The 18,274-nt window shown below is 40.1% G+C and overlaps 1 protein-coding gene across 2 annotated transcripts in view; it reads right to left on the bottom strand.

Moving 5' to 3' along the window:
- Cdk19 (cyclin dependent kinase 19) overlaps window positions 1–18,274 on the bottom strand; it is a 118,706-nt gene that overhangs the window by 68,742 nt on the left and 31,690 nt on the right. Inside the window, exon 2 of one of the 2 annotated variants that reach the window (XM_005073246.4) lies at window positions 11,638–11,713. The exons of the other annotated variant lie outside the window; for it this stretch is intronic. Within the exon in view, the coding sequence (XP_005073303.1) occupies window positions 11,638–11,713 (76 nt within the window). The remainder of the gene's footprint in view (window positions 1–11,637; window positions 11,714–18,274) is intronic. 2 annotated transcript variants of the gene reach the window in all.

Genomic DNA, 18,274 nt, shown 5'->3' on the forward strand with positions numbered 1-18,274 from the left:
CTCTTATCTTCATCTTAACCTCAACATCTGTCTCGGGTTTTTATTATTAATACCAATGAGAATTCGTGCTATACCACACAGACATCCCTACAGGTCAATCTGATAAACAATTCTTCAACTGAAGCTCCTTCTTCCCAGGTGTGTCAAGTTGACAACCAAAATTAGCAATCAAGAGCTCAACCCTTTGCAGTTTGACACACAAATATACCACCGTTAAACATCCCCTACGCTTCCCTTTTACCCACTCCAGTATCTGGAAATATAAAGGGAAAAGCAAGAACTGCACATCAACAAGCACCTAATGTGAAAGAGAAAAAAGAACACAAGTGGCCATCTGGACTCCACTCCAGGATGCTGAGGGATGCCAATGTGTATCTACTGCAGAGCTCTGGGTCTACAAGGATAAGATTCTGCAGCTAAGGAATAACCTAATTGTGTCTGCAGTTTGAGATTAATCCAGTGGCTATATTTAGGACAAGTTGGCAGAGAGGCAAGCGGAACAGAACATTATTGCTAAAAGTTAGGCAAAACAAAAAAGATACTGAGGATTCAGACCGAGGCAGCAGAAGCAACAGTGAGCCAGCCAGGCTTTGATGGCACATATAATTGAAGCACTCAGGGGGCTGAGACAGGAATAGCCAAGCAATTTCAAGGGCACCCTGGCCTAAATACAGTGAAAGCTGGGGGCAAGCCTGGGCTACATCCTGGGACCTTCTTTAAAAGCTTTTTTTTTTTAAGTAAAAATGAAGCTAAAGCTGAAAAGCATTTTAAAATCAAATTAAGACCTGGGAACTAAGGGTAAGCCTTGGACATGAAGGAGCTGCTCTCAATTGCTTTCAAAACAGGAGGCACTTAACCTTTTTGTTTCTGTGCCTAAAGGAAATGTTTAAAACTAACACACAAATAGAAAACAAAACACACACAATCACTCAGAATTCAAAGTTATACAGTTATGGAGCTGATACAGCCAGAGGAGGCTTTATCATGACACTGTGTGTACAGAGTTGAAGAATGCCAATGTAAAAGGTAAGGTCCACTGGCACAAAATTATTTCTGCTTCTGTTTTTCCCTGTTATAGATTCAGTATGTGGAATTTGCTAAATGAACCAATTGTTAAAGGTTATTAAATACTGACTTCCAAAAATCTAATTTATGCTAGTTTCAAGAAATTTATTTCAATTTTTTGCTTTGAAAAATTCACACAGCAACAAAGAAAAAGACCCAAACTAGAAAATATGGAATTAGGTTTGCTTTTAAAATGCTGGAAATCTCGGCAGGCGGATCTCTGTGAGTTCGAGGCCAGCCTGGTCTACAAAAGCTAGTTCCAGGACAGCCTCCAAAGCCACAGAGAAACCTTGTCTCGAAAAACCAAAAAAAAAAAAAAAAAAAAAGTGCTGGAAATCTCAAAAGTCTGAGTTAACTAAGTCAACTTTAGAGAATAAAATTAATAGAGAAATATCAGACTAATAATATTATTAATCTTCTTAGAAAAAAAACAAATACTGAGATGAATGAGTATTACTACTGGGAGACAGTGAGAAGCAATGGCACCTGTAAAACACAGTACTCATTTGTAGACCTTCTCCCCACTCAACCTAGCCACACAGCACAAGACCCAGGTAGCCCAACAGGCGGGGCTGGGCAGTCTCCAAGGCACCACTCGGGCATGGCTACCACAGTGTCAAGCCACTGAGCACAGGCAATGAGCACCTTAGACAGGACTTCCATTACTAAAGCTGGGTGTGCTGTGTAAGCAAATCTTTTTTTTTTCTTCCTTAAAGAAATAAACTTTGGCACACATCTTTAATCCCAACTCTCATCCCAACACTCAGGCAGAGTCAGGTGGAACTGAGTTCTGAATTCAAGGGCAGCTTCGGTCCATAGAGAAAGTTACAGAAAAGCCAGGGCTACACAGAGAAACTGTTTCTCAAGAAAAAAAAAAAGAAGAAGAAGAAGAAGAAGAAGGGGGGAGGAGATGGAGAAGAGGACAGGTGGAGGAAAAGACACTATATGCTAACTTTAAAATTAATGTAAATTTTTTATTAATTTTTGCTTAATCTAACAGTCTCTTGAGAGATAAAGACTAAAATCCTAAACAACTACATTCTGTTGGCTTGGTTTTATAAATAAACTCTGAAAAAACTTCTTTTTCTCATCTAACTTGTAAAAGATGCAGTGTTTGCCAAAAGAAACTGGTAAAGTATTGCTATGGGAACCCATTTCAGTATCATTTTGAAATACCAGTAGCTTCAAAGAACAGTTAGGGAATCTGTCTGACTGGGAAAAAGATAATCCTAGTATTTCACAATGCAGCCAAGATAATCATGTTAGGATCATGCAGCAGGATTGCATCACAGGTTCTTTCCTTACTTGGGAAACAAAGTATTAAGAGATATTTTATAAGATAATAGGCGTACATTAGCAAAGAAAAATTAATGCCAGTTGTCTTGAGTAATAAAGAGATATTATCAGATGCTCAGCTCAGAGACAAAGGACTGAAGCACTATGCAAGCCAGTCCAGGGACATCTCTGTATCCAGTCAAACATAAACCCAAAGCAAAGGGGGGAGGTGCAGATTACATAGTAACTAATAATAGGAAAGGTCTGAAAATGTCCCAAACCTAATTTAAATGCCCTAGGGGAGGGAATGGGTGTCCGAGTCAGTATGCTGGTTAGTTTTTACATCAACTTGACACAAGTCACTCAATTGGAAAAAAAAAAAAAAGGAACCTCAATTGTGAAAATGTCCCCACCAGACTGGTCATGGGCAGTGGTTCGTTTTCTTGACTATGATTGATGAAGAAAGGCCCAGATCAATGTGGGCACTGCCACCCCTGGGCTGGTGGTCCTGGTACCATAAGAAAGCAAGCCAGTAAGCCCCACCATGGCCTCTGCATCAGTTCCTGTCTCCAGATTCCTGCCCTGACTACCTTTGATGATAGACTGTGATGGAAGTATAAGCAAAATAAACCCTTTTCATCCCAAGCTTTTTCTTGTTGTGGTTGTTTGGTTTGGTGTTTGGTTTTGGCTGACCTTGACCTAATACAGATTTGCCTGCCTCTGCCTCCTGAGTGCTGGGATTAAAGGTGTGAGCCACCACCACCACCCTGCCTCTTGTGTTTTGTTACAGCAATAGAAACCCTAAGACAGGCAGCATATAAGGAAATTTGTAAAATGTTTTGAACTAGTGGCTTAAATTTATGTTTATCTAAATGAGGAACACTGGTCTAGTCAGTAGGGGTGGACGGCTCTAAGTAGGCACAAGCTCAACTTCTCTGTGTTCAATGAGTTGTGTAGGTGTTCTTTAGCCTATTTTCCCACTGGATTAAAAATATCTAACTTTATAGACCAGCAGGATGGCTCAGCAAGTAAAGTCTGAGGACCTAAGTGTGGTTCAGAGATTAATGTGGTAAAAAGAAAGAACCAACTCCCAAAAGTTGTCTTGTGACCATCACATGTGCATCATGACATGCTTACAGGCATGTGTGCACATACCTACCCCTAGCCAGAAGTCTATCAGTTGGAAGGCTGAAGAAGGAGTATCAAGAACTGGAGGCCAGCCTAGGTTGCAAAGCAAGACCCAGTCTCAAAAACATACAAATACAACACCTCCCCACCCCCCCCCAAAAAAACTTCACTTTAAAAAAAAAGGTAAAATGTGTTTACTTACAATCCTTGAGAAATTATCATTCCTTCAGAAACTTCTTTACAAAAATTATAGCAGTAGCTTATACCAAATCAAAATCAAAAATAAGCATCTCATGTACATCAACTTTAAGAAGCATAACACAGACAATATGTGTATAGAGCATCTTTAAAGTATTTCCATTGGCATAGCTATAATCTGTATGTTAAACAGATATGTGTGACAGCACTACCTAGTGTATATGACAGACTGAAGTGTCATACACTGTGGTCACTGTTTCCATGTGGACCTAGCTGCTGCACTGTGGAGAGCACGCACTGTGATTGTTACAAGAGAAAGCAAGGGAAACCCCAGTAACAGCTGCTTCCTAGCATCGTCTCACTCCTAGTCCCATTAGGAACGCACTGGAAATGTTTGGGGCCTACGCCTTTTATAGGAATCACGGACTTGGGGTAAAGAGAAGCAGTTTTAGATATATTAACAAGTTAGTTCCATAGAAGTAAAGCACCTCATACTGCAAGCTGAAGTAAACTGTAATAAAGCCAATGGAAACTTTCAGAGGATGATTTTACCTTGAACAATACATAAAGTATCCTTTTCTTAAATCATTTGCAGAGTACGTTCTATGCAAAACTTTTCAGAGACCAGTCACTGGGAATAAAGAAATTTTAAAATGATACTAAAAACTTAAGGTACCAACTTTAAGTTCATCTAGTGGCATGAAAGGGAGTCATTCTCACTACATATTTTTAATGTTTATTTTAGTTATTACCAACTTAACCTGTACAAACTCCAGAAGCCTATTTTTAGCATGTTATCTTTTGATATTAAGACAACAGAACTTTGGAGTGTGTGTGTGTGTGTGTAGAAACACTTTTAGTGTCATCTCAAATTAACTCAAAAACCCATCAAAGTAAATAATACTGGAAAAGGGTACAGCAGTTCACATGAATCTGACCATCTCTCTTGATGCCCTTCTCAGTGTGTTGAGAACGAAAAGTACTTTAGGATTTCTAGAACAATAACAAAATAGGCAGCAGTCAACAAAAATTAACAAAGACAAAAATAAAACGCAAAAATTAGCAAGGACAAACAAGAATACCATAAGGTATTAAAATACATTTAATTGATGACATGATGGGATCATCACATTGAGAAACCTTAACTTAAGACCCCTGGGGTTGGGCGGAGAACTCAGTGGTTGACCACATGCCTATCATGCATTGCATCCAGCCCTGAGTTCATGTCCAACAAAGAAAAACAGATACAGTGTGGGGTGGGGGTGGGGGGTAATTTCTAAAAGCTGAACAGGAAAAAACTCAAAAGAACCCCAGGCTGGCAATATCAAGACTGAAACCACAGGTAAATATGGGCTCATTTAACCGTTTTTTTTTTAAATATAAGAAATATAAAGTAGCTTGGCAGAATTACCAGAAAGGCAGATTACCTACCACCCCCTCAGAAAGTTATGTATCACTAAAATCTACAAGGTGTAGACTTTCCAGTTAATTAAAACATTCTTCTAAGAAAAACAACAGAGCCAATTTTCTCGATGACCAGACCTGCTCAGTATGCCAAGAAGCTTATAAAACTGAAATTTATGCTTCGTGCTTTGGAAACCCGGGCTAATTCCTGTGCTAGCACCCGGTCTCATCCTGACTCTGCACAGTCCTAACCGGGGTTCCTGTGAGCACTTTTATCACCAGAAACACAAGCACAACAGTGAGACTGCATCGCACTGGTGCTGCAGTAAGTTCCTTTCTCTTGATCACGATGAGCGGTCTGCTATCACACGCACCACTGTGGGCTTGTCCTTCTTACCCTGCCTTGTCTCACCTACTTAACAGTCACTGACTGGAGCTGTGTGCCTCACCCCACACTTACACATGACACCCTGCCAGCTGCCCCTCAAGTGCCCTAGTCCACCCTGGTCATTTCTAATCACCTACCTTCTTTTTTTATGGTTAAAGAACTAGCTTCAAGTCACACTGCTTGGGTGCGATGGTTTCTATTTCTTCTTGGTTGCCATATAACCCCTGAATTTGTCTAATTTTTCCCAGTCGCTATTCTAATAGTTTTTATACCCCAAGTACCTGAAAGAGTCTGCCTGTCACCATCACTAACTATGAACATATGAGATGTGCCCTACTGTTGTAAGACTTTAATTCATTTGGGAGGCTAAGGCAGGAGGATGAAAGTTTAAGGCCAAATTCAGCTATACAGTGAGACCTTGTCTCAAAAACAGAAGTGCAGGACTTTAAGCCTCAACCCACTTGCTACCAGAGCTGGAGCTGAGAGGCAGACTATGTGTAACATGTGTTCCCCTTAGACAGAGACAAGCAGGTAAGAGCTCTGACCCTTGCCAGTCTAACTCAGTCACCTGGGTGACTGATGAAAAGTTTTTAGTGGAATAGGCTGGTGGCCCCAGCAACATCTATTTCATCATTTTCTCAGGGAAGGGTATTTCATATTTCAAAATCTCAAAAAGATTTTTATATGCATCAAAATTTCACTGTACGGAGTGTCACAAAAAATAGTACCCAGCATCTACCAACAGGTGCATATTCCCTCAAAATAATTTAACATTCAAAGACAATACTAAATATTGAACTTCTGAAAGGAATATTTATGTGCTAGACATGGTGGTGCACACCCATAATCCACTTGAGAGGCAGAAGCAGGCAGACTGCCTCAAGTTCAAGGTCAACCCAGTGCCAAGTTCTAGCAAGCTACATAGTTAGAACCTACCTATTTAGGAAAATAGACAGATGAATAAATATAAGAAGTATTTAGCAGACCTCTGTTAAAGACACCTGTAATGTATCTTCCCACAATACTAGCAAATTCAACCTCCAAGAAAGGAGAGAATGCTATTTTAAGCGCCTGCCTGTCATTTCCCTCCACAAAATAAACACAAAAGCAAAGCTTACCAAAAGAAAAAAAAAGTCTGGGCATAGTAGTGCATACTTTTAATCCCAGCACTATGGAGGCAGAGGCATGTGGTCTCAATGAATTCCAGGCCAGTCAAGGCTACACAGAAAGACCCTCTCTCAAAAGAAAAAAAAATCCTCATGTCTATAACTACATAAAAATAGGTAAGATAGGTCCCAGCATTACTATCAGCTTATTCAAGGCATTCAAGAGTCATGATGGAATCTATTTAAATCCAAAATGCAAGTCCTTTACCACCTTACAGTGAAACCAAGGGAATATATCTCTAGTATTGTTTGGGGTTTCCCCCATTTTAATGACATATTTTCAGAGTCAAGAAGATGGCAAGTAGAGGCAATTGCCACCAAGCCTGTCAATCTAGAGTTCAACCCCAGAACTCACCGAGTGGGAAGAAAAACTTGACACGTACAAGTTGCCCTCTGACCTCCACATACACGCCAGGCATGCAAATATGTACATACAAACAAGCACCTGTGATCCCTGCACTCCACTTCCGTGATGAGTCCAGAAGCTCATAGGTCAGCCAGTCTGGAGTGTGAAACGTAGCAAGGAGAAATGGGAGACTGTCTCAACAAAGTGAAAGACAGAAACCAACTCCTGAAAGTAGTTCTCTGGTCGCCATACGTGCATGTGGGTTTACACACACTCTCCAGATAAATGTCCATCTTGTTTGGAATCCAGGATCATTAAATTTAAGTGACTTAAAGTTTACAGTTTAGGCCTGGAGAGATGGATCAGTCAGTGAAATGTTTCTATGCAAGCGCAAAAATGTAACCCCAGCATACACAACAGCCAAGCAGACAACACACACCTGTACTCCCTGAACTAGAGGCAGAGATGAGGCGGGGGTGGGGGGGTGACCCCTGGGACTTGCTGCTAGCCAGTCTAGCCAGATTGGCAAAATACAGATTAAAGAAACCATGCCTCAAAAAATTAAGATGCTGGGAGGTGAAAGTGGAAAGGACAGATAAGGGAGGAGCTGAGGCTATGTATATATGCTCAAAACACGCTATAAATTCCCAACGAATTAATAAAAATGTTATTTAAAAAACCAAATGAAAACAACAACAAAACCTAGGTGTAAAACAAGTAGCAAAGATATCTGACGGCCACCACTGGCCTCCACATGCACATGTACACACAAGTACTAGCATACAGGCATACAGACACAATGTATACCCACAAACACATAGAAACAATAAATTTTATACTTTGTTATCTTCTAAGAATATACTTTATTTGCTTGTTTGTTTGAGACAAGGTCTCAACTATGCATGTAGCTTTGGCAGGCCTGGAACTCCCAATGTAGATCAACCTGGCCTCAAACTCAAGAGAACCCAGGCAGCGGTGGCACACACCTATGACAGTAGCACTTGGAAGGCAGAGGCAGGTGGATCTTTGAGTTCAAGGCCAGCCTAGTCTACACAGTGAGTTCCAGGACAGCCAGGGATACACAGAGAAACCATGTCTCAAAAAACCAAGGAAAAAGAAAAAGAAGAAAGCATCCAAAGAAGAGATTTTGGCCAAAGTAAGTCACATGAAATTTCTTAAGTTCTACTCTAAAAACCATGTCAAACTTTTTAAGAAAAAATTATCATAGAACATCCTATTAAAAAATATCTTCTAAAAAAGTTATCTGCTGCCAGGCCATGGTGGCGCACATCTTTAATTCCGGCACTCAAGAGGCAGAGGCAAGCAGATCTCTTTGAGTTCGATGCCAGCCTGGTCTTCAAAGAGAGTACCAGGACAGCCTCCAAACCTATAGAGAAATCCTGTTTAGAAAAAAAAAAAAAAAAAAAGAAGTTATCTGCTTTTCAAGACTTTTCACTGAAATCTAATCCTTTCACAGAAGGGCAAATCCTGAATTATATAACTAGTTCCACCAATCTACACTTTCATAAAGTTGGGCAGAGTGAGGGAAATTTAGACTCACTGAAACATAAAATGATACAATAACATAATCCCAACAAGACACTCCTCCACTTTTTGTAGCTTATGCAAACTTTATTTATAAAACTCTTAAGCCGGGTGTTGGTGGCGCACGCCTTTAATCCCAGCACTTGGGAGGCAGAGGCAGGCGGATCTCTGTAAATTCGAGGCCATCCTGGCCTACAAAGTGAGTTCCAGGAGAGCCTCCAAAACAATACAGAGAAACCCTGTCTCGAAAAAACCAAAAACTCTTAAAATCACTACATAACACCATGTGCTTCTCCACATTTAATATATGAAATTTAATGCAATATTGTTAAGTCTGCAGAGATAAATTAGAGAAATTTAAACAGCTTTATTCATGGACATTTCAAAGCTTTTCTCAGAGTTAACTACCAGCTAACATACATTCTACCAATTCCATTTCATAACTAAAAAAAAAAAAAAACAAAGGCTTAATCATCTATACCAAAAGTTGTAAGCATTCCACTGAACTTTATAAGCGGCTGGCTGCCCGGCCAGAGAGCAGCAGAGCAGGCAGGCAGTGGCACGCTCTTCACTGGCCACTCCGTTTCCACTGCCCACTGCACTGTGGGCACAAAACTGAAAGTGACAGCTCATCTGCCTGTCACTTTGGGAACACCAGAGCTGGAATGTGGACGTGTGTGCACATTTGGAAACAGTCAAGCATAAGTCACTGAGGAAGCAGGGCTTCTCAGATGACAAAGGCCAGAAGTGAGAGGCAGCAAGCAGACAAGAAGTCCAGATTGGGGCTAGAAATATAACTCAGGTTGAGCAGCCACCTCACATGTATGAGGACTAAGTTCAATTCTCAGCACTAGGGAAAAGGGGTTTGCTGACCTCTCTCCTCCCTCTGGCATGAATGCAGATGAGGCTTCTGTTGCCACAATTTTTGTGTTTATGTGCGTGGTATGTGTGCACATATGTTCACATGTACAGAAATCAGTGTGGTCACATGTGTGGACATGTCTTCCTTGATTGCACTCTGCTTTATTTACTGAGTTAGGAGCTCTCACTTGAACTCAGAGCACACTGATTCAGTGAGTCTAACTAGCCGCCTTGCTTTAAGGGAACTCCCCACCCCCCAGCCCCCCCACCTCCCAAACACTACAAATACAGGCAAACCTAGCCAGCTTTGACTGGGTGTTAGGTATGAAGTCGGTCTTGGGACTTGTGGAACAAGCACTTGACCCCCTGAGTTACCATCCCAGTTCTACACGAAATGTTTACATGCCTCAGCCCCAACTCAAAGTTTTCCATCTTAACCCCCAAACTGAAGTCACTATTCATGGGCCCCCTGTGAGGTAGGAGGTGGTAGAGTCAGAGAGCAAAGCCCTTGTGAATGGGATTCATTCCCTTCTAAAAGACTCCAGAGATTCCTTTTATCCTTTTTTTTGTTTTGTTTTGTTTTTGTTGTTTTTTTTTTTGTTTGTTTTGTTTTTTGTTTTTTGTTTTTCAAGACAGGGTTTCTCTGTGGCTTTGGAGGCTGTCCTGGAACTCGCTTGGTAGTCCAGGCTGGTCTCGAACTCACAGAGATCCACCTGCCTCTGCCTCCCGAGTGCTGGGATTAAAGGCGTGTGCCACCAACACCAGGCCTCCTTTTATCCTTATACAATAGAAAGACACAAGAAAAGGATGGCCGACAATCCATAAACTGGGAACTAGGCCTATCCAGACAGACTCTGTCAGTGCCCCGATACTGGAGGTTCTAGTCTCCAGAAGTGTCAGAAATAGATACCTTCATGACATCTAGTCTCTGCTGTTCTGTCACAATATTCCAAAAAGATTAAGGCACCTCTTGACCTACACTCTACAGCCTTCAGTCCTGATACCTCTTGTTATGCAAGCATCTCAACAACAATGTTGTTGTTCCATTTTGCTTTTGGAGACAGGGTTTCTCCTGTGTAGCTTTGGAGTCTGTCTTGGAACTTGCTTTGTAGGCCAGGCTGGCCTTTAACTCATGGAGATCTGCTTACCTCTGCCTCCTGAGTGCTGGGATTAAAGGTATGCACCACCACCTCCAGGCAAGCATCTCAATTTTTAAGAGTACGAAGGAGTTCCATCTTATAATTTGTTCTATACCCCACATAACCTAGAATGACTAATAAATTGTCCAATAACTTTATAGCTGAAATTTACACTTGTATTACTTTAGATTAATGCACAATCCACAGAAAGGTAGTATTTGGGGGGGGTCAATTTTTGCAAAATCTACATATATACATACCTAATAAATATGAAAAATGTAAATAACTGTTTAAGAATTACTAAGCAAACCTTATTTAAATAGTTAACAATTTAGAGAGAATAGTCTCTAATAAATGTAAAAGCATGACAAAGCCCAGTTAAAAACCTTTATTGAAGAATTAAAATAAGACACTGTAATAGCAAGCCTTCAAAACCAGAGCTCTGTTTTGCCTGTTTCCTGGTATGAAATAGGTATACTAAAAGTACTTAATGCACAGAACTGTAGAAATTAAGTGGCTGAATTTAGAAAGTCCTCAGCAGATATGGCTAACCCTGTCTAAGCTTATGGCAAGGGTATGTCATAGTAAGACAGGGAGGCGAACATCCTTCTCTAAAGATTTGTACCATGCTCAACAGAGCTTAACCCTTTGTATGCATGGAACAAAAAAACTCATATAGTCATACATGCACACAAACAAATAAAATCCTTTAAGAATTATTTTTAAAAATGAAGTATCAGACTTAAAATTACAGGAGAATAGATTTTAATAATTATTCACTCAAGCAATTATATGCCATAATTTTAATTAAATCATGTGTATTCAGTATCTCTAAATTACAAACCTCAAATATCATTAAGAAAATGCTGACCTGAGCAAGTGGGAACACACAGGCGCCCGTTCTGACAACTTAGGACCAAACCTAAGGTGTCAGTTGGGAGGCCAGGGCTCAAAAATGACTTCCAAGTGATTTTAAGCTTACAGATTTTCTCATTTTATATAAATCTGTGAAATTATCATTCATTATACAATGAAAACATTAATGCATATTTATATTAAATATATTTATATTTTAAAAACCTCCAATATCAACAACAAAATAAAGCATCCTTATCTACTTACTGCAATCTCTCTACAAGCTGACATGGATATTCCTGTGCCTTCAATTTGCTTCAGTGCATATTCCTTTTCATCTTTTCTGCGTGTGAAAAAAAAACAGTTTTTATTTTTCCATATACTACATTTAGACTTAAAATTATAACTAAAAAAAAAAAAACAACAGAAACGTATTTAGTCTCTTGATGATCTATAAATATTCTCACTATGGCACATACCTCTGATTATTTTTGTAATATTTCTACTGTAAAAATAAGAAATCCATGCTATAATGAAAACACCAGACAGAGCTAAAACATGAAATTCAAAATGAACAGAATAAGATAATAAACACAGTACTAGGTTCAAAGAGTAAAGCATAGACATAAACTCAAACATATTCTAAGATGATTGCCATTCCTTTCTTAACTATCTCAAGTCTACAGAAGCCTTGTTATAAACCGTGACTGCAAAATAACTAAGAGATATAAACTACAAGAGTCACTTAAATGGTCCCAAGTTCCAAGGTGCCAAGTAAAAGTCTTTTTTAAGACTTCAAAACTTGCCTGGCGGTAGTGGTGCACACCTTTAATCCCAGCACTCGGGAGGCAGAGGCAGGCGAATCTCTGTGAGTTCGAGGCCAGGCTGGACCGACAGCCTCCAAAACAATACAAAAACAAAAACAAAAAACAAAACAAAACAAAAAAAGACTTCAAAACTTGCACCAACACAGCTTTATCTAAACACTCCTAGAGAAACCCAGTAGTTAAGACTGGGTTTTGAAAATAAGCAAAGGTAGTCAGGCAGTGGTGGTACACACCTTTAGTACTAGCACTCAGAGGGGAGGTGGAGGGGGTCAGGAAGATACAATATGTTTCAGTAACCAGGGCAGGCAATCAGATGAGTGGCTATTTTAATAGTTAACATTCTCAGAATACAGACACCAGAACCAGCCACAAGATGGTCCCAGCTGATTGACATAACTGTGGTTTGATTACCTATAAACACAAATCATGCCACTGCTTGTTCTAATAATAGGGACGTAATTTACTACCCTCCAATTTTTGTCTTTTGGTTACTAGCCAAAACAGCTCACTGCACACCAAAGCCTTAGGTTTGAGCCTGAGCAACAGAATAAAATAAAGGGGTTAACAGTTCTGCTAACTTCTGAGAAGCGAAGAGAAACTGGAAACACAGTAAAAAGGAAAGCTTTTACATTTTATGTACAACTGTACTGTTTAAGGTTTCGTTTATACTATATACAACTGTGTTAATAATTCTAAAAGAATAAAAATAAAAGTATTTCCACTAAAAGATCAACAAACAACACTGGCTCTGTACTGTTTTTCCTATTAGTCATGCGTGACTGCATAATAAAATCTCAATCAATGATAAATCACACATATTTGTGGTCCCATAACATAGTCGAGTTGACAACTTCCTATTACCTAGGGACACAATGGCAGTGCATGGCACAGCCCAGCACAGCATTCAAGGCAAACTATCAGGTATTTGTAAATATTTAACATCTAGACCGGTGGCTCTCAATCTATGGGGTACTTCATATGAGTAACCTAAGATCATCAGAAAATACAGGTATTTACACTACAATTTATAACTAGCAAAATTAGTTATGAAATAGCAACAAAAATAATTTTATGGTTGGGGTCACCACAACACGAGGAATTAACAGGTCATAGCAGCCAGGTGTATAAAACAAAAAATCCAGAGACAAAAAAAAAAAAATCCAGAGACAGATATTGAGGTTTGAACTTCAGGCTGAAGATCAGAAAAGCAAAGCAGCAGGCCACTCTGTTACTCTTTACTCTTGTGTAGGCCATGGTGGCCCTGAACTAGCAGAGATTTATCTACCTCTTAATCCTGAGGCCTGGGATTAAAGGTGTGTGCCAACATTACCTGATCTCTATAGTTTGAGGCTGACTATGCTTTCTGAGTCCTCAGGCAAGCTTTAATAAATCATAAATAATATATCACTACAAGGTGTAGCAGCACATGCCTTTAATCCCAGCACTCAGGAGACAGAAGCAGAGGCAGACAAAACTTTGTAAGTTCAGCGCCAGCAAGAGTTCCAGGACAGCCAGTTCCAGCACAGTCAAGCTACACAGAGAAACCCTGTTTCATAAAAAACAAGTCTTTGGAGGACAGGAGCTTAACACAGTGGTACTTCCACTAAGATGTCCTAGGTTTAATCCCTGACTGAAAAAATGAAAATGAGGGGAATTGGTAAATTTTAGCTGGAGGGTGTGTGTGTGTGTGTGTGTGTGTGTGTGTGTGTGTGTGTGTGTGTGTGTGTGTGTGTGTGTGTGTCTGTCAGAGACAGAGAGACAGAGACAGAGAGACAGAGACAGAGAGAGACCTTTAATATCAGCTCTCAGAAGGCAGAGGTAGGCTGGTCTCTGTGGATTCAAGGTCGGTCTGGCCTACAGATTGTGTTCCAAGACAGGGCTATACAGAGAAACCCTAACTTGAAAAGACAAAACCAAAACAAACAAACAAAAACAATAAAGCATATGTATATGTAATATATACATATATTATTTTATTATATATGTAAAGGGCCACAGCATTAGCAAGGCTGAGAACCACTGTATTAGAGGTGCAAGGTGCACCATGATGTTCTGGTTTTACTAAATGACTGCACCAAACTGGCACATTTGTCCTACTTAGCTACTTCTATATCTAATAGCAGACAAAAGAGTTTAGATATTATTCACAGTGTGCCTTTTAACACATCAACTTAGAGCTGGGATGTAGGTCAGTAGTAGTGCATTTGCCTAGGATGCCAAAGGCCCTAGGGTCAATCTCTACCACCACAAAAAAAATTTAATTAGTTGATTAATTAATTACTTAAGACAACAGAAGGAGAGAAAATAAAATTTCTTTTGAATGTTTTCTTAATTACCTATTTTGGGCAAATAAATGAGTTACAGATGTTTTCTTCCCACCATCAGTCTAAGAATTGTATTTACTTTTTCCATTATATGTCCATCAGGATAATTAAAAGCATCTTTTATTTTTTACTTTTTTTGAGTCACCTAGGAAGCGGAAACCACAACTGAGGAAACAGTCTATGGGCAAGTCTGTGAGGCGTTTTCCTGATTAATGACTGGTATGGCAGGGCCCAGCCCACTCATGCAGAGCCACCCTTGGGCAGGTGATTGTGGGTTGTCTAAGAAAGCAAGCTAAGCAAGCCAAGGAGAGCAAGTCAGTGAGCAGCATCCTCTGAGCTTCTGCTTCCGCTCCTATCCAGACCCCTTGGTGATGGAGCCGTGAGATGAAATGAACCCTCCCTCCCTCCCTCCCTCCCCAAGTTGCTTTTGGTCAGTGTTTCATCACAGTCACAGAAATCAACTAGGACACTCTGTAAGATTGCTTTTTTGTTGGTTTTTGTTGTTGTTGTTTAAGGCAGGGTTTCTCTTTGGCTTTGGAGGCTGTCCTGGAACTAACTCTTGTAGACCAGGCTGGTCTCGAACTCACAGAAATCTGCCTGCCTCTGCCTCCCAAGTGCTGGGATTAAAGGCATGCATGCGCACCACCTCCCAGCGACAGTGTGTAATATTAAAAATACATATATAGACTATACTACTATAAATAAATATATACATCTAAATGTATATTGAAACTAATACTAAAAAAAGTACATTCTAAGATACAGGAAGTATTCTACTTAATGGTACTGATAATATAATGGCTTTAAGTTAGCATGGAGGGGGATCCAAAATAACTTGATATTCTAGAAACAACTGCCTACTTAAATAATCTTTAGCATTTTCAACATGATGGCAGGAGTGGGGATGTTTAAGACAAGGTCTCACTCTGTATCCCTGACTTGTCTGGAACTCACTATGTATAGACTTGGTTGGCCTTGAACTCTTGAGATCTGCCTGCCTCTGCCTCCCGTGTGCCATCACTTCCCGGCCACAGGCACATTTTAAAGAGCAAAGACAAACATTAGGAAAAGCTCTCTTGCTCTTTTCCCCTTTTTTCCACTGTTTCCTGGGCCTTCAGGTCATTTACTACCACTAAAAAGCACAAGCAGCAGGTGCCACCTCCTACCTTGAGGCAGAACAGCTGAGTGCACAGAGCCCATGTGCTTGTGATACTGACACACATGCTCACTATGTACATGCTTCGTGTCTATTATATTAGCTACTCACTATCCACTACTGAATATTTAACATTAATTCCTGAAATTATAAAGAGCTTTTTGACAAATTGTTCACATTTAATCACAACTTATTTTTCACTGAAATCTTTCAATTCCCAGTTCTACATGAAGTGCTCCAGGAACTCATGGAATTGCAGTTTTATTTTTAATACTGTGAAGAATATTACACAATCTGGATAGGTTATTGTTGCTATGGAAACTATAAGATTTTTGCAGTAAGTCAAAAAGTGCAAAATTAACACATCACATTAATGGTTTTTGAATTTCATCTCCAGGCTGTCAAAGGAATTTTAAAAGCTTGAGAACAGACTAAAACACAAGCCGCTCCATGAATTATATGGATAGAAACAAGGAACAAACCTAGTAATTATTTCACTTAAAAAGTTTAAAGATAACTTTTGTATGCTAAATTAGTAAGACCCTGGAAAACCTTTAATTTTAAAATTCGAAGTTTTAAAATTAAGAGGAAATGAAGTATGTATATATATGTATGTATGTATGTATGTATCTTTTTATTCTGTCACATGATGTATGATGAAGAGGCACCTCTGAGATTCAGCACAAGAAATGGCAAGATCTTGGTGGTCATGAGACTCTGACAATAGCATAAAGACCATAGGCCCCAGAGGTGGTACACATCTTTAATCACAGCACTCAGGAGGCAGAGGCAGGAAGATCTTTTGAGTTTGAGGCTAGCCTATGTCACACAGTGTGATGGGGAAGTCTTCTGTACATATGTTTCTCTTATTGGTTGATGAATAAAACACTATTGACCAATAGGGAAGCAAGATAGGTGGGTCTAAGAGATGAGGAGAATTCTGGGAAACGCAAAGGGGTAAGAGGTCCAGACCCTTCTCTGGCAAGATAAGACAACATGGATACTTAGATTAATAGAAACGGGTTAGTAATTAAGACAGAGCTAGCCAGTAAGAAGCCCAAGTCACCGGCCAACAGTTTCATAAATAATACACTGTCTGTGTGTTCATTTGGGACTGACAAGGCTGTGGGACCAGGCTGGCAAAAAAGAGTGCTCATAACAGTGAGTTTCAGGACAGGTAGGGCCATGTAGAGAGATTTCAAAAGTAAGACTATGAATGTGGGGACTGGCAAGATGGCTCAGTGATTAAAGACTCTTGTTTCCAAAATGCCCAGGATCCACATAATGGAGAGGACACACGATGTCTACTTCCACACAAGCACACAAACCCACCACACAAATACATGTAAAAGTGAAACTATAAAGACCAAGAATGTGATTATTAGCATAATGTCCACAAACAGTTCAGTTTAGGCACATGAGGAAGGAAGGAAGCTTATTGATGCCACCTATGTGGAGTGCCCTCCCTGGAACCCCCCCAAAAGCAGCAGTACTGCCCCATGGCTTGTATTTGTTCCAAGAACAAGTAACAATGAAGAGCATGAAGGCCTTTCTGTGACACTGGGGAGACAGCTCCAGTAGCAAAGCACCTATCTTATTGTAAGGGAAAGGGGGAAAAACTCTGACACGGCAGCACACTCCTGTAATTCCAACCCCGGGGAGGCAAAGGCAGGCAGCTTCTTAGGACTTACCGACCTATCTGACTAGTTCCAGGCCACTGAGACTGTCTCAAAAGAACACCTAAAGAATATCTGACTAGTTCCAGGCCACTGAGACTGTCTCAAAAGAACACCTAAAGAATAACACCTAAGGCTGTCTTCCAGTCTAAATACACATATGCCCGCATATGCATATCCCTCCCTACCTACACACATATGCTCACACATGTGTCCCTACATACACTATGCCCACATATGCATATCCCTACACACATATGCCTACACATGTGTCCCTACACACATGGCCACAGTAAATGAAAGGGGACCTTTCTAATAGTTAATATCTGTATGAGTGCATATGCACATGTCTATACAGGATCAGCAGAGACTGACACAATGGTACATCTGACACCTCTTCTGGCCTCCACATGTACAGAAACAATACACTCATACACACATGCATTTATACATACACTGTTCACACAAACAAATAAATCCTTTAAAAGTTTTGTATCTTCAAATAACAATATTAAAAGTTTGGTTTTATTTCTGATAAAAATAGAAAGCCCTATTAGTTTACACCAACTAACCAGTAACTTCATATTTTGACTTTCAACACTGTGCCAAACTCTAGAGCTGAATGAAACTGAGACCCTGGCTACCCTGAATAGCACAGCCCATCTTATACAGACATTCTGAGTAAGTAGAAGCTATAGACAGTAAGCCCTGTGCTCCTTGCCCTCAGGACACACACAAGGAAGGACCACACAGATGTGAGGGACATTTTGACCTTAAGAAGATAACTCCTTGAATCATCCCTCTAAGGGAGTATTTTCATGTCTGTTTTCCAGCCTCATTCTTTGATGTCATTGCACACCTGGCCCCACAGTCATCTTGAATACTAACTGCTTCCTGAATATGTATTGCTTTCATACTGCA

The sequence above is a fragment of the Mesocricetus auratus genome, unplaced genomic scaffold, assembly GCF_017639785.1.
Source record: "Mesocricetus auratus isolate SY011 unplaced genomic scaffold, BCM_Maur_2.0 Super-Scaffold_100018, whole genome shotgun sequence".
NCBI classification, from domain to species: Eukaryota; Metazoa; Chordata; class Mammalia; order Rodentia; family Cricetidae; genus Mesocricetus; species Mesocricetus auratus.